The 24166-nt window shown below is 32.4% G+C and overlaps 3 protein-coding genes across 5 annotated transcripts in view; 1 reads left to right on the top strand and 2 right to left on the bottom strand.

The window, feature by feature from the left end:
- Positions 1-1188: 1188 nt before the first annotated feature.
- Positions 1189-3722, bottom strand: LOC120348715 (cell division control protein 2 homolog 1-like). The gene is made up of 2 exons (XM_039442811.1): positions 2543-3722; positions 1189-1319 (listed from the first exon to the last, which is right to left on the bottom strand). Exon 1 carries the CDS (start codon positions 3556-3558, stop codon positions 2545-2547), a length of 1014 nt encoding a protein of 337 aa, XP_039298745.1. The 5' UTR covers positions 3559-3722; the 3' UTR covers positions 1189-1319; positions 2543-2544.
- Positions 3723-8333: 4611 nt separating this feature from the next.
- LOC111043250 (cell division control protein 2 homolog 1-like) lies at positions 8334-12045 on the bottom strand. 2 transcript variants are annotated; one of them, XR_005573259.1, is made up of 3 exons: positions 10866-12045; positions 9673-9803; positions 8334-9193 (listed from the first exon to the last, which is right to left on the bottom strand). XR_005573259.1 is itself a non-coding variant. In XM_039442810.1 (2 exons), the coding sequence occupies exon 1, from the start codon at positions 11879-11881 to the stop codon at positions 10868-10870; it is 1014 nt and encodes a 337-aa protein (XP_039298744.1). In that variant the 5' UTR covers positions 11882-12045; the 3' UTR covers positions 8334-9193; positions 10866-10867. The 2 variants fall into 2 exon arrangements, 1 of the variants encoding a protein (XP_039298744.1); XM_039442810.1 differs by lacking the exon at positions 9673-9803.
- Positions 12046-12460: 415 nt separating this feature from the next.
- The window catches only part of LOC111043244 (LIM domain kinase 1), a 65044-nt gene continuing 53338 nt past the window's right edge, over positions 12461-24166 (top strand). Inside the window, exons 1-5 of one of the 2 annotated variants that reach the window (XM_022328147.2) lie at positions 12461-12626; positions 14854-14965; positions 16288-16402; positions 20323-20453; positions 21754-21927. In XM_022328147.2, the coding sequence (XP_022183839.2) occupies positions 12584-12626; positions 14854-14965; positions 16288-16402; positions 20323-20453; positions 21754-21927 (575 nt within the window). In that variant the 5' untranslated portion in view covers positions 12461-12583. The remainder of the gene's footprint in view (positions 12627-14853; positions 14966-16287; positions 16403-20322; positions 20454-21753; positions 21928-24166) is intronic. The other variant, XM_022328148.2, reaches the window with a different exon arrangement.

The following is a 24166-nucleotide window of genomic DNA, read 5'->3' as shown; positions in this document are numbered from 1 at the left end:
ATCTTGAACAAATTTCTGAATTATTGATAGGAACTTTTCACGAACGTTCATCTAACTTATTGATTTCAAATACATCAAAGAATAAATTTCTGATTTTTAGCAGCAACCCGTTTCACGAACGTTCATCTAACTCAATTCATTTCAAATGTAACAAAAAACAAATTTTGATTTATTTTAAATAACTCCAGAAAACAAACAAAGAACATGAACTCAAATAAACAACAAAACTATTATAAATATCCACTACCTACCGCATATAACACTTCTTTTTCTATACTATAAACCATCACACTACACACTATAATCACTTTATTATAGTTCCAGATCTTTTAACTCATTTCTCTCTAATATAACATGTAGATCACAGAAATCTACTGGCAACCCATGGTAATATCACAACACTATCTCCTCCATCTAGGTAACAATCTTCTAATAATTATCTTCTTGGTAATCATATCTAAATCACAGAAAGTCACTGGTATCACACGGCAATAATTATCATAACACTATATTCTCCATGTAGGTAATAATAATTTTGTCCATTGTCTTAGTCACTAATATCAAAAATAATGTATGGTATTGAACTGTACGAACAAGATTTTGGAAATTTAACATTTAAAAAACTCTTAATTTACAATTTTCAATTTCAATAGGTTTAATTATGTTTAAAATTATGTTCGATGTAGGAACTTCATGAAATTCTCCAGTCTGAAAAAGAATAAAAATCCTTCTCAATTAATTCAACAAAAATGAGATTTGATGTTAGGAAAATAACATTTGTCAATTTAATTCAAACAGTCACGTGTATGAGATGATATCTGAAAAACTAGTTTCAATTTTATGTATGAAACATATATTTAAACTGCGTTTATTGCTTCAGCGGATTAATATTTTGAAATATTTATATTGTATGTAATTTAAATAATTGTTACTTATGTTGAGGGCCCGATTACATAGCAATATTATACTTATGTATGTACATAAAATTTAAAAATCAAAGTACCTTTTTGTAACATATATATTCACAAAATGTTCCCCAGCTTTAAAACCGTTTCCAAGTGATTCACTTGTGAATGATAAAAATATATAGGTATTAAAAATGGGTACTTTCATTTTTAATTTTTATGTAAACTCGAGTAACCCTAGGCAAGAAAGTTAATATTTGTACGGATGTGAAATAAAACATACCTTTGAAATTTCTCTCAATTATTGCTGTGTGACACTTGAAGTCTGGTAGGTGTACTTAATTCTATAGATGATGGTGTCAAACTTGAAAACGGTAGGTAGTCTAGATAATATCAACGAAAACAGGAATGCATCTGGAAAATGAGAAAAACATTTGACTTGAAAAATCATGAACAGTCAATAATTTATAGTAGATGAGTGAATAGATATAAGTTTCATTGATAGTTGTGATGAACGAAAATCGAAAGAAGTTCTTTCGGGAAATCGTTCTGATTTGCTTCATTGAGTGAGGTAATAAAAACACAATAGCTTGAATAGATTTATGATAAACTTTTGAATCACATTTAATGCTTGAATTTCAGTAAATAAGAATCCTTTCAATTCCTATTCCATCAACCATTCCAAAGTCATCTGCTACTGACAAGATAATTCTTGAAAAGTGATATGTGTAATATATGTAGAACGTTTAACTTATCCTAATTTTTGGTCTTAAGTTAATGGTAGTAAAGTCAGGTATACACTATTATAGTGGAATTAACAACATAATAGGTATCTTTTTACAGAAGAAATTAATATACAGAGTGTAATATGCAAATTTATTAGAATTTTTGGTTTCAAGTAAATTGTGATAAGGCCGGGTATGCAGCAATACATCAGCATAATCTCCAAATAAATGTATCAGTTAATTAATCTCATTTTCATTAATTTCAGTTACTTTTCATTTTCAAGTTGTGTGATTTTGGATGGTAAATATGAATTATTGTAATATTCAAATTTAAATTTTATTTATTCCAATTCACAATGAGATAACAAAAATATACACAGCTCAGCAAGATCAAAATAATGAATAAAAAATGTATTAAGTAATAATTAAACAATGGACAATAATTATTATTGAATACTGGTATTATCAGGAAAAATTTGTGAATTAGGAATAACGAATACTACATGCTGAAAGTATACAATACTCTTGTAGGAATGAATAGCCTATCACTAAAATTCGTTTTTAAATCCTGGAGAAGTGGAGAAAAGAAAAAGAAAGAAAACATTATAAAAGTAAGGTCCACGTTATAATGACAGTGGATGAAGATAGAAAAATAGCGATGCCGATTCTCTGAATTAATTAATTATATTTCTACACTGTCGAAAACATAATTGGCATCGTTTTGGACCTAGAAATGGATAGTACCACCGGATTTGTCGAATGATAGACAAGGATAGCAAAACCAAAGTTGATCAAATACTGTAATTATAACGTGGACCTCACTATAGCATTTAGCAACCAATCATTCTCACATTCACTCATCTTGAACAGCTCATTCTCCTAATGTTATGAGTACACATTAATTTTACCAACCTCTATTCGATGCCTGGGAGTTGCAGGTTGTTGAGGGCGGCGATAACATTGGAGAGATCATTGGACGGTGCCGGTACAGACTGGAAGAAAGGGTCGTCAAGTGCTTCAGCAGCGGTCAGTCGTTTTGACGGGGTCAGCTTGATCAATTTGCACAAAAACTTGGCTGCTCCCGTGTGACGTGTCAAATGTATTAGACAGGTCTCAAGTTTATTCTCCTTGAATTTGCTGCCGAATGCCTCACTCATTTGCGCGTAGTTGGGGAATTCTTTCACTTCAGGCCATTCGGACTCGTCGCAGAATCCACACACTTCGGAGACCTTTTCCATGTGGGTCATGTCATCTTCTCCACGGAAGAAGATGGTACGTTTCCAACACTCCACTGCCAAACATCCGACACTCCAGATATCTATCTTCTCATTATAATGTGTATGGCCAAAGCAAAGTTCAGGGCTTTTATACCATATTGTACAACAATTCGGATCGTATTCTTCCATACCTTTATCCATTGAATTTCCAAAATCTGTGATTTTCACAGTGCCATCCAAAGAAAGAAGTATGTTTTGTGGCTTTATATCCCGATGAAAGATGTTTTGTCTGTGAATAGCACGGACTCCGGTCAGTATTTCTTTGAGGATGAGTTTTATATCACACATTGGCAATGAAATTCTTCTGTTATGCAAAATATCTCCAATATCTGCTTTGCAAAGCTCCAAGACCATACCGAATCTTTCTTCATCCTGCACTAATTCGATCAGATGCACTATGTTTCTTTCATTCTTCAGTTTCATCAGAGCTTTTACTTCAATATAATCATTGACTGTGACAACTCCTTCGTATCCTTTGTGGCGATTCGTTTTTATTGCGAAAAACCCTGCATCTTTATCTTCTTTATTATAGGCTTTAAGAATCATTCCATAAGCACCCTCTGTTATCTTACCCATTATTTCATATTTATCAGGAGAAGATGTTGTTACAGTTGACAGATATTCCTTAGATGTGGGTGACGCCGGGAGCATTTTGGTAACTCAATTCGAAAAACTAGTTGATAGTAAGAAGGAAAAATTCACACAACGGAAAAATTTCTCATAAAATGAATTAATGGATCAACTTCCCTAATTTAACTCAATATTATTCAGAAAAAGTAAAATTTGGAGGCGTAAAAATGACTGTCCCGCTTACAACTCTTTCTTCATTGTTGTAGTATTCGATTGTTTCACTATCGAGATCGACTCCTATCAAACTATTTCCGGTGATCGGAAAAAAACTAATTCACAATAATAAAATTATTATATTATTTAAAATCTTATTTTTTAATGTATTATTTTTTCTAGTATTGGTTAGGTTTTGTTGTATGTTTATCAAGAAGAAGTGTTTTATATAGAAAGCACCTAGCGAGATGGCTTCTAGTTGCTTCCTGAAATCTTCGAATTTAGGGACCATCTCGTTAAACGGTGTACACACGTACGTTTGCCTCGGGTGAGCATACGTGTATGGGCTTGCATTCGCATGTGTGGACACTGTTCGCTGAGGCATGTGGGCGAACCGGAACCCTGTCGGTATTTTGGCGTGCTCAAAGGCGCCTCGGGCGAGCATTGAATGTATGTGTGGACGCGATTTTGCCATACGGGTGAGGCAAAACGTAAACATTGAAGGCGTCATAACCTAATCCCAATGAATTAGGTTAATGAATGACAAATCAAATTGTGATCTAATAACTAATTGTAAATTGTAGGATTTTTGTAATTTTGTAGGATATGTGGATTGTCAAATATTTAAATAGAAACATGCATCGAGTATATAATTTGTATCATGATTAACAAATTCAGAACTGTATAATTCAAGTGAAAATAGCTTCTCTACAGGGTTCCTACAAAAAAGTATAGCTCACATATTTTACTGTGGCTATCAAATCATCTTGAGTTTGTTTTATTATATCAATCAGAGTTGGTAATTAAAATTGTAATCTTCAATATGATATTATACGTTTTAAATAGCTAGGCTATCTATAGTGAGATTTATTCAAGCTTTGAACAAGTATTCCTTGGTAAATCTTGAAGCTAATCTTTTGGAGAATCTTGTTTTGTCATGTGTATGAGCAGAGTTAGTTTAAAATGGACAGCAATTTAGTATTTGATTCAATTTATGGCTAATTTCGTTAAAGAAGACTGTCAATTTTGTGGGACAGTGTTAAGTGCTTTGGTTAGGTCATCAAAACTTCTGGAATTATTGTAGAAATTTTCTTTTTTGACATTCAGAATAGATATTGGAAACCAACAAATGAATCGCCTAATGCCAAGAATCTCGAAGTTAGGGCCAATCATTCTTGTAAAGTTATTGCTTTCCTCATAATGGTATCATTTGTTTGAATAACTAGTTGAATTAGATTCAGTATATTAACAAAATAATTTTTTGACATCCCAATAAAGTTTGAATTGTCAATCTTATATCTTATGTCATGTAGCAATCTATTTCCTTACTTCAACCTACTATCGTTCAACCCACCAACATTGTTTGTAAGGTTTTATTTTTGATTTTATTATACAAGTCATTAAAATAAATTACACAGCTGCATTTTGTAATAATATTATCTTCAATGATGGAATGACGCCATTGTTGTCATGATGTGGAAATTTACATCTACCATGTCTTCCTGTCGTCTGCAAATCAGATAGCTTTTTGAATGCCGAGGCATACGTGGAACGCGTCCACAAGGACGTACAGTGAATGCCGAGGCATGTGTTCATACGATTGTTCGCGCGAATCTGTACGGACGTGTGTACAAGGCTAAAAGCCTTGAAATATTGAACATATTATTTTAAACAAATTAACTCAAGAAAACTTTTCCGGGCAGTTTAAACCTACATAATTGTATTTTCAGGATTTGAATCTTGTAGGGAACCAATGTTTTAACTCAACAACTAACTTCCCAAACGGTTCAAGTAATACGGGCCTCGAAAGAAAAATTCAAAATCTATTTATGTGAAAAACACATGCAGCCTTGATTCACAGACCAAAAGTCAACTCACGCTTGTTTGTATTGCATGGAGCTAAAAACCATAATATTGCTTTCACGAAACGTGATAAAACACACGTTTCATTTTTGTACATTGGAGATCTTCTCGCTTTATCAATTATATTTAATAATTAAATCCGCGACCAGATCTCCAATTCACAAAATAATATTTCAAAAATTGAATAGGTTTTGATGTCATGTATGACATGTGGGAAGGGCAAAGATGATTTTATTCAAACTAATGTAAAGTTCAAGACTTGCCATTTGAGAATTATTAATAACATCTATCACTTTTCGACAATTACTTATCTAAGATGGTTTCCTCCTGCACGAATACACTCTTGAAATCTGTGTTGACGATTCCTGAACGATTGCTGCAACATTTCAGCTGGGATATTGTTAATTTCATTTGAATTGTCTGTTATGATTCAACCACAGTTATTGGTCAAGTTGTGAAAACGATTGATCTGCGAGATAGCTCCACAAACAGAAAATCGCAGATGGACAGATCATGGGACCAGGAAACGCAAATGCTGCAGCAATCAATGAGGAATCGTCAACACAGATTTCAAGAGTGTATTCTGTCATAATATGGAGTTATGTTTGACAAATTCGGGATAAATTTGGAAATATAGGTTATCATACTCAAAAATGTTTCCAAAGAATTCACATTAGTTGGTTTTTTCATTTCAATAATAGCCTTGATTTTCCTATCATCTATTTTCACACCATCTTTTGATATTAAGTGCCCCGTGTAATTTACTTGTTGCAATTTAAATTTACATTTGTTTGGATTGAATGTTACATTATAGTCTCGAGCTTTTTGCAATACAACTTGCAATATTTTATCATGTTCTTGCTCAGATTTGGCATAGATAATCAAATCATCAATGAAAATGGATACACCAGGAATATCACCAAATATTTTAGAAAAACATCTATGAAACACTTCTGATGCTACAGATACTCCATAAGGCATTCTCAAAAAACAGAATCTACCATATTTTGAATTGAATGTTGTATATTTACTACTTTCATCACTAAGTTTCAATTGGTAAAATGCCTGATTAGCATCTAATGTACTAAACATTGTACATCCACCTAATTTCCTAGCTAATTCTTCAAATGTTCAGGAGGAAGCCATCTTGAAGAAGTAATTGTCAAAAAGTGATGGATGTTATTAATAATTCTCAAATGGCAAGTCTTGAACTTTACATTTGTTTGAATAAAATCATTTTGCCCTTCCCACTAATGTTTTATGGCGTTTTTAAAAGTTCCCATTATTCTGTGTCACTCTGTATTTTAAAACACTTACTTTTTATCATAAAATCTGCAGGCTGATAAATAAGCTCCTCCTGAAGAGGAGTGTAAGACATTCTTCCTCATTACAACATAAAAAGTTTTTTTTATATTTATAAAGATACACAGTGACTAAACTATGACAAAGTTATTATATAGTCTTTCGTCATGGAAAACTACATCAATAATAATAATATATTGATGGGGGCTGATAGATAATTGTTAATTCAGATAACATGACTTATAAAACTTAATGGATGGATGACATAATCTATGTATGATTATGTTGACTATATATAGAAGCTATAGCAACTAATGCAATAGCAACCAGCTATAGCAATAACATTTAATGAATAAAATGTTATTTTAGCTAATAGAGCACGGCCATCAGTCGCAATTGGATAGTACAATAAGATGTATCAAAATTATTAAGTCTACATGCAAAATTAATACAAGGATTGATGAATGATCCAAACTTCAACACACATATTATTTTTTTAGTATTTTTATTGGTGAAAAAACTCTTTAACAAGATTCAACTAATTGATTTTAAATGCAACATAGAACACGTTTGAAAAACAAATTAACTCAAGAAAACAGTAGAACAAGAAAATTAACTCAAGAAAACAGTAGAACAAGAACTCAAAGAAATATTGGAACTTATTATTTTAAACAAATTAACTCAAGAATACAGTAGAACAAGAACTCAAAGAAAAATTAAACATATTATTTTAAACAAATTAACTCAAGAATACAGTAGAACAAGAACTCAAAGAAATATTGAACATATTATTTTAAACAAATTAACTCAAGAAAACTGTAGAACAAGAACTCAAAGAAATATTGAACATATTATTTTAAACAAATCAACTCAAGAAAACAGTAGAACAAGAACTCAAAGAAATATTGAACATATTATTTTAAACAAATTGACTCAAGAAAACAGTAGAACAAGAACTCAAAGAAATATTGAACATATTATTTTAAACAAATCAACTCAAGAAAACAGTAGAACAAGAACTCAAAGAAATATTAAACATATTATTTTAAACAAATCAACTCAAGAAAATAGTAGAACAAGAACTCAAAGAAATATTGAAAATATTATTTTAAACAAATTAACTCAAGAAAACAGTAGAACAAGAACTCAAAGTAATATTGAACATATTATTTTAAACAAATCAACTCAAGAAAACAGTAGAACAAGAACTCAAAGATATATTGAACATATTATTTTAAACAAATCAACTCAAGAAAACAGTAGAACAAGAACTCAAAGAAATATTGAACATATTATTTTAAACAAATCAACTCAAGAAAACAGTAGAACAAGAACTCAAAGAAATATTGAACATATTATTTTAAACAAATCAACTCAAGAAAACAGTAGAACAAGAACTCAAAGAGATATTGAACTTATTATTAAACTAATTCACCTTATCACGGTTTACTACCAACTCTTATTACAATTTCATTATTTATATTGAACAAATTTCTGATTTTTTAGTAGCAACCCTTTTCATCTAACTTAATTCATTTCGAATGCAACAAAGAACAAATTTTGTTATTTTATAACAGATATTTTGGTAGTAACCCTTTTCAGGAACGTAATTCATCTAACATAATTAATTTGAAAAGCAACAAAGTACAAAGTTCAGCCACCTCAATTGATTTCAAAAGCAACAAAGTACAAATTTTGTTATTTTATCTTGAACAAATTTCTGAATTATTGATAGGAACTTTTCACGAACGTTCATCTAACTTAATTCATTTCAAATGTAACAAAAAACAAATTTTGAGTTATTTTAAATAACTCCAGAAAACAAACAAAGAACATGAACTCAAATAAACAACAAAACTATTATAAATATCCACTACCTACCGCATATAACACTTCTTTTTCTATACTATAAACCATCACACTACACACTATAATCACTTTATTATAGTTCCAGATCTTTTAACTCATTTCTCTCTTATATAACATGTAGATCACAGAAATCTACTGGCAACCCATGGTAATATCACAACACTATCTCCTCCATCTAGGTAACAATCTTCTAATAATTATCTTCTTGGTAATCATATCTAAATCACAGAAAGTCACTGGTATCACACGGCAATAATTATCATAACACTATATTCTCCATGTAGGTAATAATAATTTTGTCCATTGTCTTAGTCACTAATATCAAAAATAATGTATGGTATTGAACTGTACGAACAAGATTTTGGAAATTTAACATTTAAAAAACTCTTAATTTACAATTTTCAATTTCAATAGGTTTAATTATGCTTAAAATTATGTTCGATGTAGGAACTTTATGAAATTGTCCAGTCTGAAAAAGAATAAAAATCATTTTCAATTAATTCAACAAAAATGAGATTTGATGTTAGGAAAATAACATTTGTCAATTTAATTCAAACAGTCACGTGTATGAGATGATATCTGAAAAACTAGTTTCAATTTTATGTATGAAACATATATTTAAACTGCGTTTATTGCTTCAGCGGATTAATATTTTGAAATATTTATATTGTATGTAATTTAAATAATTGTTACTTATGTTGAGGGCCCGATTACATAGCCATATCATACTTATGTATGTACATAAAATTTAAAAATCAAAGTACCTTTTTGTAAATATATATTCACAAAATGTTCCCCAGCTTTAAAACCGTTTCCAAGTGATTCACTTGTGAATGATAAAAATATATAGGTATTAAAAATGGGTACTTTCATTTTTAATTTTTATGTAAACTCGAGTAACCCTAGGCAAGAAAGTTAATATTTGTACGGATGTGAAATAAAACATACCTTTGAAATTGCTCTCAATTATTGCTGTGTGACACTTGAAGTCTGGTAGGTGTACTTAATTCTATAGATGATGGTGTCAAACTTGAAAACGGTAGGTAGTCCAGATAATATCAACGAAAACAGGAATGCATCTGGAAAATGAGAAAAACATTTGACTTGAAAAATCATGAACAGTCAATAATTTATAGTAGATGAGTGAATAGATATAAGTTTCATTGATAGTTGTGATGAACGAAAATCGAAAGAAGTTCTTTCGGGAAATCGTTCTGATTTGCTTCATTGAGTGAGGTAATAAAAACACAATAGCTTGAATAGATTTATGATAAACTTTTGAATCACATTTAATGCTTGAATTTCAGTAAATAAGAATCCTTTCAATTCCTATTCCATCAACCATTCCAAAGTCATCTGCTACTGACAAGATAATTCTTGAAAAGTGATATGTGTAATATATGTAGAACGTTTAACTTATCCTAATTTTTGGTCTTAAGTTAATGGTAGTAAAGTCAGGTATACACTATTATAGTGGAATTAACAACATAATAGGTATCTTTTTACAGAAGAAATTAATATACAGAGTGTAATATGCAAATTTATTAGAATTTTTGGTTTCAAGTAAATTGTGATAAGGCCGGGTATGCAGCAATACATCAGCATAATCTCCAAATAAATGTATCAGTTAATTAATCTCATTTTCATTAATTTCAGTTACTTTTCATTTTCAAGTTGTGTGATTTTGGATGGTAAATATGAATTATTGTAATATTCAATACTCTTATACAATACAATAGTATACAATACTCTTGTAGGAATGAATAGCCTATCACTAAAATTCGTTTTTAAATCCTGGAGAAGTGGAGAAAAGAAAAAGAAAGAAAACATTATAAAAGTAAGGTCCACGTTATAATGACAGTGGATGAAGATAGAAAAATAGCGATGCCGATTCTCTGAATTAATTAATTATATTTCTACACTGTCGAAAACATAATTGGCATCGTTTTGGACCTAGAAATGGATAGTACCACCGGATTTGTCGAATGATAGACAAGGATAGCAAAACCAAAGTTGATCAAATACTGTAATTATAACGTGGACCTCACTATAGCATTTAGCAACCAATCATTCTCACATTCACTCATCTTGAACAGCTCATTCTCCTAATAATGTTATGAGTACACATTAATTTTACCAACCTCTATTCGACGCCTGGGAGTTGCAGGTTGTTGAGGGCGGCGATAACATTGGAGAGATCATTGGACGGTGCCGGTACAGACTGGAAGAAAGGGTCGTCAAGTGCTTCAGCAGCGGTCAGTCGTTTTGACGGGGTCAGCTTGATCAATTTGCACAAAAACTTGGCTGCTCCCGTGTGACGTGTCAAATGTATTAGACAGGTCTCAAGTTTATTCTCCTTGAATTTGCTGCCGAATGCCTCACTCATTTGCGCGTAGTTGGGGAATTCTTTCACTTCAGGCCATTCGGACTCGTCGCAGAATCCACACACTTCGGAGACCTTTTCCATGTGGGTCATGTCATCTTCTCCACGGAAGAAGATGGTACGTTTCCAACACTCCACTGCCAAACATCCGACACTCCAGATATCTATCTTCTCATTATAATGTGTATGGCCAAAGCAAAGTTCAGGGCTTTTATACCATATTGTACAACAATTCGGATCGTATTCTTCCATACCTTTATCCATTGAATTTCCAAAATCTGTGATTTTCACAGTGCCATCCAAAGAAAGAAGTATGTTTTGTGGCTTTATATCCCGATGAAAGATGTTTTGTCTGTGAATAGCACGGACTCCGGTCAGTATTTCTTTGAGGATGAGTTTTATATCACACATTGGCAATGGAATTCTTCTGTTATGCAAAATATCTCCAATATCTGTTTTGCAAAGCTCCAAGACCATACCGAATCTTTCTTCATCCTGCACTAATTCGATCAGACGCACTATGTTTCTTTCATTCTTCAGTTTCATCAGAGCTTTTACTTCAATATAATCATTGACTGTGACAACTCCTTCGTATCCTTTGTGGCGATTCGTTTTTATTGCGAAAAACCCTGCATTTTTATCTTCTTTATTATAGGCTTTAAGAATCATTCCATAAGCACCCTCTGTTATCTTACCCATTATTTCATATTTATCAGGAGAAGATGTTGTTACAGTTGACAGATATTCCTTAGATGTGGGTGACGCCGGGAGCATTTTGGTAACTCAATTCGAAAAACTAGTTGATAGTAAGAAGGAAAAATTCACACAACGGAAAAATTTCTCATAAAATGAATTAATGGATCAACTTCCCTAATTTAACTCAATATTATTCAGAAAAAGTAAAATTTGGAGGCGTAAAAATGACTGTCCCGCTTACAACTCTTTCTTCATTGTTGTAGTATTCGATTGTTTCACTATCGAGATCGACTCCTATCAAACTATTTCCGGTGATCGGAAAAAAACTAATTCACAATAATAAAATTATTATATTATTTAAAATCTTATTTTTTAATGTATTATTTTGCTAGTATATTATTTTTTCTAGTATTGGTTAGGTTTTGTTGTATGTTTATCATGAAGAAGTGTTTTATATAGAAAGCACCTAGCGAGATGGCTTCTAGTTGCTTCCTGAAATCTTTGAATTTAGAGACCATCTCGTTACACGCTACCAATAGTTCACTATCGACGAGGCATTGATTTGTCATTGCCGCATACACGTTCTCTCCCGAGAAATTACTACGCGTGTGCAGATTGTGCCAGGAGTCAGTCAGAAAAAGAAAGACAGATGACACAACGATGATAGTGACAGAGACAGAGACAGAGTGCCTGTTCGTGAAAAGAATGGTGGATTTTGTCTTGTCGTTTACTTTACTTTGATTATGGATTTAATTATTTCACAATTGGATTATTTGTAATATGAAGAAGAAAAGTATGAGAATGGAAAGTGCATCGAATAATGGTTAGTATTGAAGATAATAATGTTAAAAGTATTTTGACACCAAGATTGCAGTATGGTTGTCGGGTATAGGTTATCAGTGTTTCATTTCAATTATGTTTTCAATCAAAACTTGATATTTTCTTATGATGAAAACTTCACAAATGATTACATGTACTTAAATTCAATATTAATTAAATTAATTTTATTATTGATAGTGAGAAATCACTTAACGTGTCTTGATTTAGGAATAAATAGTTGTTGGAAAATGTTTGAATCTAATCTAACCTTTCGATTGAAAGAAACAAATTAATATGTTTGATGAATATCCTAATTGAAAAAAGAGTAGTGAATAATAAAATATTGGTTATTGTAAGCTTTTTGCTAAAGTAACCATGGTAGTGATGCAATTTATTTTCATAACCTGAAATACAGAATGGACGGATGGTGATGAATTTTTGTCAAGGTCTATAACAAGATCCCGAGAATTCTATCCTATTTTTTATAGATAGCAATGGGGACATTGTCCGGCGTACAGTGTTTTATTCATATTTCAGGTTCTTAATTTCAAATCTCAAATCTTTATTTTTCCCAAAAACATAATTAAATGACAGTGGTTTCAAGTAAAATAAGTTACAAAAAAAATGAAATGCCATAAAATAGGATGAAATATGAATATATTAAACGGGAAGTCACTACAAGGTTCGAAAAAACCTGAGTGCAGAGACCGAGTGTTCAATGATTAATATTAATAATAATGGGATAACATGCAACTTAATTCTGTTAACTAACATTCATTGAAAATATTGGGAAGGGAAAAAGGGGTTGAGGAAATTTGATCTGTTTATCGACTGTACTAAAACCCAAAAGGTTAGAATTTTTTTCATCATCCTAGCCTATTCTCTACGGACAAGTATGACGATTTTGAATTTCCTTTCTACACTAACCTACTCATAAGGGTGTGATCACATTGAATACTTATATGTGCAAGTGTACGTCAAGATTATGCATGAGCTGAAAAACAAAATCCAAAGTGCCATTGAAGCACGTTGTGACTTGCATATGGCAACTGGTGAACGCTAACAGTAAATGCTTGCGTACAGTGTGAGTGTTCCTATTGCTCTATTCATAGTTTGTTTCTCATCTGCTGCATAGCCAAGCGTGCACTTGCACATATACGCATTCAATGTGATCATACCCTTGGGAGTATTCGCGTAACAGATTTTCGACAAATTAGATTTTTAATTTTATATTTTAACTTTTGCAATGTTGAAACGTGTTCGGGAAGTATTACAAATATGTGCAGCATGCAATCTAGACAATAAATAGAACGAGAACATCACAATTATTATTTTTACATACTTTAGCTAAATGTACTTCCTAGTTGTTAATTCTATTTTATATGAGGTTGTTTTTAAAGCTGGCCTTGTAAACGGCGTATTGAGAGGATCAGTAATGATCTGATATTGCATTGTGCTCTAGGATTAGGTTGGACTGGAGCCCAGTGTACGCCGTAAATGTCTGTTTATTATTTTGGCAGACTTTAGTGCCGTTTGCACAGGGACAGCTTAAACTAGATTTCATTTTAAACTGGATTCAATCCCATATCAAGTCTCGTTCGTCATAATGTGGTTCATTCTGAGTTTAAGCCACCAGCTGATCAAATTCAGTACTCTGCAAACGGCCCTGAACAATAAATTATAATTATGCACGATTTACCTGTTTATTTTGTTTACCTGTTTGTTTAATAGAATTAATCTGCTTACAGTGGATCAACTACCAATCTATTATGTGAGTCATTGCCAAATAGGTTTGAGTCATTGGCCAAAAGTTACATAGATATAAGCTGTTCTTAGTGAGAATTTGTGTGTATTTTTGGCTTTCAAATTCATAAAATAACTTAATTAATACAATGTGCAGTGATAATTAAGTGTAATATTTAACTATAATTTGGTGTTTTAATTTTTCTAAATTTAAAATTTGCATCTCATATTTATTTTTGGACGAAAGTTGAGCTTGAACTTCTTACAGAAGAAACATAACCTATTTTTTGGACATGTAGGCCTATCAAAATTTAGGAATGGAATAGTTTTGGGCCTAGCCTGTTGTTCCTTCCCAATCATATTTATATGATTTGTTATTGTATCTACGTATAAATAAATAAATAAATATTTTGGGCTACCTCTGGTAAATTACATTTGTTGAATTTCAACTTAGTTTTGTCCAACACAATTTTTTGTCAATTTTGCAGATGACGGGCAGTCGTATACCCCGGCAGTATGTGCTGGCTGTTTGAATCTCCTGGATGACGATGATGAATTCATCGATGCTTTGGATCAAGAATGGCATACCGAATGTTTCAGGTGGGAAATTAAATGGAATATGGGAAATTGCCCATATTCCAACACATGCACTAAATATTCTCATAAACTGTTTGTGAATAAACTCACAAAAACTTACTTATTCGACTTTATAATGTGTTGAAAAACGTGCTACTTCTTTTATGAGTAATGTTCAGTTAATATCTGAAATTAGCTGGCAACTATTACAATTCTCTGTTGAAAAATTATAAATAGAATATTTGTAAGTTATGGTATCATGAATTTTATTTATGTACTCTTTATTGTAATTCTCTGTCGAAAAATTATAAATAGCCTAGTATATTTTGTAAGTCATGATATCATGGATTTTATTGATGTACTATTTATTGGACTAACTATAGATATTTAGTGTTGAAGTTATAATTTGATCCTCAATCATTTGATTCGTGTATAAACCAGAATGTATTGTAACTTACTTGAATAAATAAATTTGAATTTGAATCAATAACTATTATTTAAAAGTATTTTTTCATAAGAGCATACATTTAACTTACAGGTACTCAATCACGTGCATTAATAATTGAGTTTTATGATGCTTAGTATTATGCTTATAGGAGAACATTATTTGTATTACGTGAGGGAGGAATCTCAGTAGTTAATTTTATGATTTGATAATGATAACTATATGAACCTGATTATGGCAATAGATAAATATAAATGATCTGCAAATACCATGTTCACATATAGGATTTTGCTTTGGCACAAACCAATTGTAAAGTCTTTATAGGGATAGTCTTCAACAGTCTCAAACAATAGACTTGAACAGGGATTCTATAATGTTGGAGGTAGTATAAACCATATAATTGATGATTGGTTAAGGAAATAACAATTTTTGACTAAGCTTTTCAATGACTTAATTAGAATTTTCAAGACTGTTTTAATTGTAAGATATAGATCAGGGTAATAAAAAGATTTCATTGGGCTTTTCAAGTGCTTGACAAGCATTTCAAGCCTTTTTTATTAAACATATTTATGAGGTTGATAAAAACATTTTTTCAAGTATTTGCTTAGCATTTCAAGACTGCTTTAATTGTGTCATACATGGCATCAAAACCCATTTAATTTTATTGAAATATTGTTTTTAAATAATATTTTTATTATAAATATATATTTTTAGGGAAATAACAAATTAGATTGAGATTTTTAAGACTGTTCGGTTGAAAAGTTGTGCAGATGTTATAGATATTCATCAAATAAATTAATAGAAGTTTTATTACAGTGTATAATCAAATTAATCACATTATTTTAATTCCTATTAATTTTATTATAATTGTTAAAAATAAATATTGTTTTATTGATTACAGGTGCTCAGCCTGCGATGCGGCCTTGTCAAACTGGTACTTCGAGAAAGATGGCATGCTATTTTGCAAAAACGATTACTGGTCAAAATACGGCGAATCTTGTCAACATTGTGGGCAGGTGAGTGAAGTTATTTCATAAGAAGCACCTTTGTCCCAACATTATTTGATCAAGAAAAATCTCCCTTATCAATAGTAGCTTATTATTTGATAATGATGTGCTATTAATTTTGAAGTATGTGAAAATACTTTTGCTTTTTTGTCAAACTAGCTCTGGATTGTGCATTTCTCAAGTTTGAATCTCTTCAATTTAATGTTTGTTTATTTATTTATTTAATACATTGATACATACAATATCATTCTCAATTATAAATGATCAAAAAATGAACAAAACTGTTCCTTTCCCAAATTTAGATAGAAATTGTCCAAAAGTAGGTTATGTTTACACTTAATAACTTAAACCAGTTATAGAATAGACACGCTGGGAAGTCTAGCCTCTGAAGCCAACATCTACTGCCATATCGTCCCATCGTGACGTCAGCATCGGATAGAAAACTTTCAGATTGTGTCTATTTCAGAAGGATGTTTATTATTATTATTCATTAAAATGGTAAACTCCCGCTGGAATCGACACAACCTGCTATGGAAAACAATGTAAACAAACTCTACAGAAAAGTTTTCTATCCGATGCTGACGTCACGATTTGGCGATATGGCAGCAGATGTTGGCTTCATCGACTTTCAGTATGAATATACAATGGGCCGTGTCTATTCTATAACTGGTCTAAGCTTAACACTTACACTTAGGTTATGTTGTGGTAGATATCCATCTTAAATAAGAACTACTTTGATATTTTCAAAACCAGTATTCTATGATCAAAACTGAATTAGTGTAGATTGTTGTGCTTTTCCTCGTGTCAAACATTTGTACCCAGTGTAATAAGTAAATATCATTTATTCAATCTATCTTGTCGGAGCTGACATTTAGTTGTCAAACATGCATACATTGTTCTTCTGGTCTGTTGGATATTACTGTTGTTTTACTGCAGACCGAAGCACAATTTGTTATTGACATTTCTTGATCATAATTATTGAAGAGACTTGAAATGTTGTCAAAAAATCTACTTTATTTTAATAAAAATTATTATATCAACTGATAATGTGTGAGCACACACGAAAGCATGCTCCTGTGAAATAATAAATTTTATTAAAATAAAGTTGATTTTTTGAAAATATCTCAAGTCTCTTCAATTATGAAAAAATTCCACAACATCAATATTCACTCTGCAAACTTAATTTCTTGATAACTTGAAGCTACAAATTAGAGGCATAGATCAACTGAATGCTTTGTTGTGAAATAATTTTCCCAGTACTTTGCTTCTTCGTTTGTAACTCGTTATGCTTGTCGATCGATGTTTGGTTTACCCAACTACTTATTCATATAAGGATATTATCACATTGGATACATGACTAAGCGCGCAGATGATAAACAAAATGTGGAAAGAGCCATAGAAACAGGTTGTGACTAGTCTGTAGCTGCTCACACTCAACGCCACCAGCCAGTGTACGCGTTCAGTGTGAGTGTTCATATGGTTCTTTCCAGATATTGATTTTTATCTGCGCGCTTGGTCATGCGTTACCACGCATGTACTTGGACATACGTGCATCCAATGTGATCATTCCCTAAGTGATCCTCGCTAAAAAATTGAAAATTAATAAAAAAAAATATAAGTAATGAACCGTTTAACATAGGAAAAAATTCTTTAGTGGGTTCAATTCAGTTTGAAATGTAGTTTATATTGTTAATTTTTAATTTTATTGTAATTTTTTTTTATAAAATTTCTGACGTGAATGCTTGTAATAAAAGGATGAATTTTAATAAACAGTAGACAATTTTCGTTGCCTTTTTTGTGTTGCACAGATACGTATGAAACAGCTGTTGAGAAGTGAACAACATCTTTTTTATAGTTGCACTTTAGACGAGTATCGTAAACTACTGCTTATGCGCTAAATATGGCATGTTAAACTTCAATATCGTTAACATGATATACTGGGTGGGGCAGAGCCGATTGACGAGTTTGGAAGGGTTATAAGTAATGAACCGTTTAACATAGGAAAAATTCTTTAATGGGTTCAATTCAATTGAAATGTAGTTTTTATATTTTTTGAAAATTATATCAGTTTTTTTTTAGCGTATGGCCCTACGACACAAATCTTTATGTTATCTAACATAAGTCAAACATAAACAATGACGTCATCTTAGTCACAAGTTTGAAAAAAGGTGGAACACAAATTAAAAAATTAAATTTTAAAAGTTATAAACATATATCAAATCAAATCAAAATTTTATTCACAAAACAAACAGTTGAGGGTCCTGCCAAACCCAAAGGTTTTTCGGCGGGTGCCCAGTTACAGGAAAAAATGAATTACAAAAGATAAATAAACTTAGACAAAATAAATATTACACTTCAAAGATTTTAAGTAAAAAATGAACGAAAACTGATACAAAATGCAAAAATTAAATAAGAAATATACATCAGATTTTGATACAGAATTACAGTAATGAAAAAAGGGAAAAATGAAAATTAATTAGAAAGGAATGAAATAATAAAGTCTAGTCGATTTAAATATGCCACTGCATTTGGTGTAGCTACCAGGAAGTCATCCAGCCTGCCCTCATAAGCTGTTCTTGTGCACTCTTCTACAATGTGTCTTATGGTTTGCACAGCGCCACACTCACAAAAAGGTGTTGGAGCCTTTCCCCACTTGTGCAACGCATAGGCACATCTTCCATGCTGAGTTCGGATCCTGTTAAGAGCCGACCATAGTTTGCGTGGCAAATCAAAACCTGGTGGCTTTAGTTGAATCAGCAGCAATACACTGATGTATACAGCTCTGCCCCACTCTGTATTTATTATATTATTTTTGTATATCCTCTTTCTGGATTGGGCTCTTCAAATGTCGATAATGAAGATGCTATACATTAGTATCATTTCAGTTCGATTAATTTTAACTCTCTAACCGAAACATGGTCAGAACTGACCTAAACCGAAACATCCGGTCTCACAGATCGGGCCTTGCTTAAAGTGTTATAAATTTGATATATTTTCTACTAAATATGAATTTAAATATTTTTCATTGGTAAATTTCAATTATAGTAAAGTATAATATAGATTTTAGTTGCAAATTAAGCGATCGAAGAATAGACAAAAATTTGGAAACATTGATATGTGATAAATGTATGATGTTGGATGTAATAACACACACAATACAAAAATCCGTGTAAGATATACTATCAGTTACTACTCAGAACAATAATAATGGAGAAATATTTTATCAACATAGGCTTTATAGCAAAACTGAAAGGTAATCATTGAAAATAATAATGTTTTTCATTATTACCAAAAAACTTGTTTGAGCAAACGTTTTCAGCCTCCAGTTAGCAAGAAAAGTTCATAAATAACTATAGGTGTTGGAATCATCTATTTCGTCAAGTGAATGTTTATTTTGTGACACTTCATTGTGAAGCATCCTATTGATACAAGTTCCAAAGGCTGGGGCTTGTATGGTTGATAACTCATCAATTGTCATCAATTTTTCTAAACCAACGTTTTCTAAATTACAAAAATTAGTTTTCCAAATAAAACATGTCAATAAACTACCGAAATAATGAAGAGAAAAACATTAGAAAAAAATTGAACGCTCAAAATATCTGTTAGTCGAAACATCCGGTATTCTAGACCGGTGAAAAATGAACGTTATCCGAAAGATCCGGTAGCTGAGACCGGTACGTTTTCAATAGATTGATGTTTACTTGATAACCGTGAGTTGGGGACTGACGAGCATTGTTGAAGAATGTTGAGGAATAATAGTGGGGGAGATGGTATTAGAGCGGGCAGCAATTTCTGATTCACAATTTTGCCACTATAGAAAAAATAATTTTGCCTTTGGTCTCACAGACCGGTGTTTCGGTTAAAGTGTCAAGATGAGCTTGGTTTCAATGAGTTTGGAAATGTTGCTTCAAATTAGTTTGTTTTGTCAGATTATTACAGGGCCGGTAATGGTAGCAGGTGATCATAAGTTCCATCCCGAGTGCTTTTGTTGTGCTTCATGTGGCGGCTTTATTGGTGATGGAGAATCATATGCACTTGTTGAACGGTCAAAATTGTATTGGTGAGTGTGCTTTACTTGCTATAATTTTGTGTCTACACCCGGTTTCTAGGACACTTATTAAATCTAATGGATCATCAACCCTATAAATTTTATATAGGTCTGAAGGACTATTAAATCTATAGCTTTAATCGATCTCTATATTTAATAAGTCTCCTAGAAACCGGTCCGAATCGTATTTAATAGAGGTGCTCTGAAGAATGACTATTTTTCAAATCCACATATTTAACTGTAGGATCTTATATTTCAAAATAAGATTCCTAATTCACTTCATAAGGTTCCGTTTATTTTCGTTAAGATAACATTATTATTTGAGCCCGTTTTAATGACTGAATGTTGACTTTTGCCAGATTCGTTATTTTAACAAATATTATTTTAAACACATGATAATGAAGTCACGTATGTTATTGTATTTTGGCCACACTGCACAGAAAGCAGCTGTTTTCTAGTCCCTACGTAGATCTGAAAGACATTGTTTGCAGACGACTCTCGTCTGACGTAAGAAACAGGTTTCTTTCCGGCTTTAAAGAGTACCCTTTCCGGCCGCTAACATGGAACTAAGAAAGGTGAAAAAGAAATGGTCTTTTACAAATTAGTCTACATTTGCAAAAAACTTTTTTGAAAATTTGTTTGGACAACTGTGCTATATGGTGCATTGTGTTCAGGAGGGTGAGATCGGAAATTTCCACCCCACTTTGAGTACCCTACGACGTCTGGTTCTTGAGATATGAGACATCAAAGTTCCCCCCCCCCTCATAAAACATTCTTATTCAATTTATTATTGTTATATAGCTGATGCCAAAAAGTTAGGCGGCTTCGTGGGTCACATGGTGTAACCTACTCACAGCTGATGCAATGCATCTATTTATTGTCTCTTGATTTGTCTCCAACAGTGGAGTATGCTATAAGCGACAGTTGACACAATGTGAAACATGTTTTTCCATAAATAGTTGATAATTTTGAATGTGTTAACAGTGGAGTATGCTATAAGCGACAGTTGACACAATGTGGAACTTTTTTTTCCATAAATAGTTGATAATTTTGAATGTGTTAACAGTGGAGTATGCTATAAGCGACAGTTGACACAATGTGGAACATGTTTTTCCATAAATAGTTGATAATTTTGAATGTGTTAACAGTGGAGTATGCTATAAGCGACAGTTGACACAATGTGGAACATGTTTTTCCATAAATAGTTGATAATTTTGAATGTGTTAACAGTGGAGTATGCTATAAGCGACAGTTGACACAATATGGAACATGTTTTTCCATAAATAGTTGATAATTTTGAATGTGTTAACAGTGGAGTATGCTACAAGCGGCAGATGCAACCATTGGTGAAAACATCTAAAACGCCCTTTGCCAGAAAGCCTCATTCGATCAGATTGGTGGAGTTAGCACCCACTACTAGCAGCTCCAGAGGAATCAAGTTGAGTGTTGAAGCTTGTCCAAATTATCCAGCTCTCAGGATCTCACAGTAAGTTTTTTATAGAATTATCAACAGGAATATGAAGGATAATTTTGAAACATCAAGAGGAGAAGTTTTGTCGAGTTTTTATAGAATGATTAATATAAATATGAAGGATAATTTTGAAACACCGTGAGGAGTTGTTTGTAGAATACATTATATGAAGGACTCATGACTATAACCAATGTTTTATCATTAGTTATCAAGTACAGATGGTTCCAAAAACATTAAGACTAGTTACACACACATCGATTTATGGACGTACAATTTTTACCGTCCTTATAAATTCTATCAGATTAAACATAGCTTGTCTAAGAGATGGTATGCTCATGTGTTAGCCAAGTTTGTTTAACCTCGTAGATTTCATAAGGACGGCAGAAATTCGATCGTCCAAAAACTATGTTTGTGTGTGTAACTGGTTTTATACACTCTTTCACAGTGAATGTAAACTGAACAAAATAACGTACAGGTATGAAACGGAATTTCTGCCGTCCTTATGAAATCTACGAGGTTAAACGAAACTTGGCTAACACATGAGCATATCATTTGTTTGCCAAGTTCCGTTTAATCTGGTAGATTTCGTAAGGGCTAAAGATTTATAAATTCACATTAAACATAACTTGGCAAACAGATGATGTGTTCATGAGTTTACCAAGTTCCGTTTATCTGGTAGATTTTGTAAGGACTAAAGAATTATAAATTCTATCAGATTAAACATAACTTGGCAAACAGATGATATGCTCATGTGTTAGCCAAGTTTCGTTTAACCTCGTTTTCATAAGGACGGCAGAAAATCGAACGTCCAAAAACTATGTTTGTGTGTGTAACTGGTTTCATACACTCTTTGACAGTGAATGTAAACTGAACAAAATAACGTACACCTATGAATCTTACTTGGTATTATTGTAGTTCTATGTTTTGTGAAAAGGTAGTGTAGTATGAGGTGCCCGCTTGGAAACGGCCGGTTCAGACCGCCGCAAACTTGAGTAGTTTCAGAACACAGTAAACTTGGGACGTTTCAGACCGCCGTAAACTTAGGATGTTTCAGACCGCCATAAACTCAGGTTGTTTCAGACCGCCATAAATTTAGAACCTTTCAGACCACCATAAACTTAGGACGTTTCAGACCGCCGTAAACTTAGATCGTTTCAGACCGCCATAAATTTAGAACCTTTCAGACCGCCATAAACTTAGGACGTTTCAGACCGCCGTAAACTTAGATCGTTTCAGACCGCCATAAATTTAGAACCTTTCAGACCGCCTTAAACTTGGGTCGTTTCAGACAGCCCTAAAGTAGATTGAGTGACGTCTTCGGGCGATGTGTTTTATTAATACGCAAGCTATAAACAGTTCACAACAAAATATATTATTTTTTATTCTTTTTGTATACGTTTTTATCACAGTTTGAGCTGTGGTCGAGCGTTAATGTTGAGCTCAGAGCGCATGCGCTGCCCGAGATAAGGAGCGGAGCGACGTCTACGTTGGAAACCGTTGCATTGGCGATGCGTATTGTGTAGCGCCGTCGACGCATGGCCCATGCCTGCCGATGCCGGCTTGAAATGGACATATTTTTCAAAATTGGGAGATACATGTTTCAAAATACGTCGCTCAGGCTATGTTCGGCGGTTTCAAACGTCCTGCTTATGAGTTACCAAGATATTCACTGTCAAAGAGTGTATACATTTTTTGGACCCGCTGTATTTGTTATTACTATTAGATTATAAGTTATTCAACACAATCATAACACTCACTAATACCTTTTACAATCCAATCGTGTGCGTACAAAAATGCACTAGTTGTGGATCAGCCGGACTGTCACTTATGATGCATTGATAGGCACTATCATGGGTTCGATTCCCGCCAAGCGCATGCATTTTAGATTATATGATCATTTCATCTCATTACTCATTCACAATTGATTTAAAATCATAATCACTCCAAGTAAAACTTTAAATTCAGTTTATAAGAAATATAATGGAAGAAACGTTTAGTATAATTATAATTTTTATAAAAATCATAATTCTGATCATACGAAGCTACATAGATATGGTTGAAGTATGATCATCACTGGATCAATTTTTATTTATTCTTTAATTTTTTGACAATGGTAAACGCTCACATGAGCAATAAGCATGTTCACGGGAAATGGGAGGAATTATCATGAAAGGTTGATTTCACCTATACAGAGTGATTATAAAAGGACTTTACAACTTTGAAACAACAATAAAAACAATAAAAATATTTATTG

The sequence above is a fragment of the Nilaparvata lugens genome, chromosome X (genome assembly GCF_014356525.2).
Source record: "Nilaparvata lugens isolate BPH chromosome X, ASM1435652v1, whole genome shotgun sequence".
Taxonomy (NCBI): Eukaryota; Metazoa; Arthropoda; class Insecta; order Hemiptera; family Delphacidae; genus Nilaparvata; species Nilaparvata lugens.
Note: the sequence above shows the minus strand (reverse complement) of the source record. Positions and strands in the feature narration are given on the sequence as shown.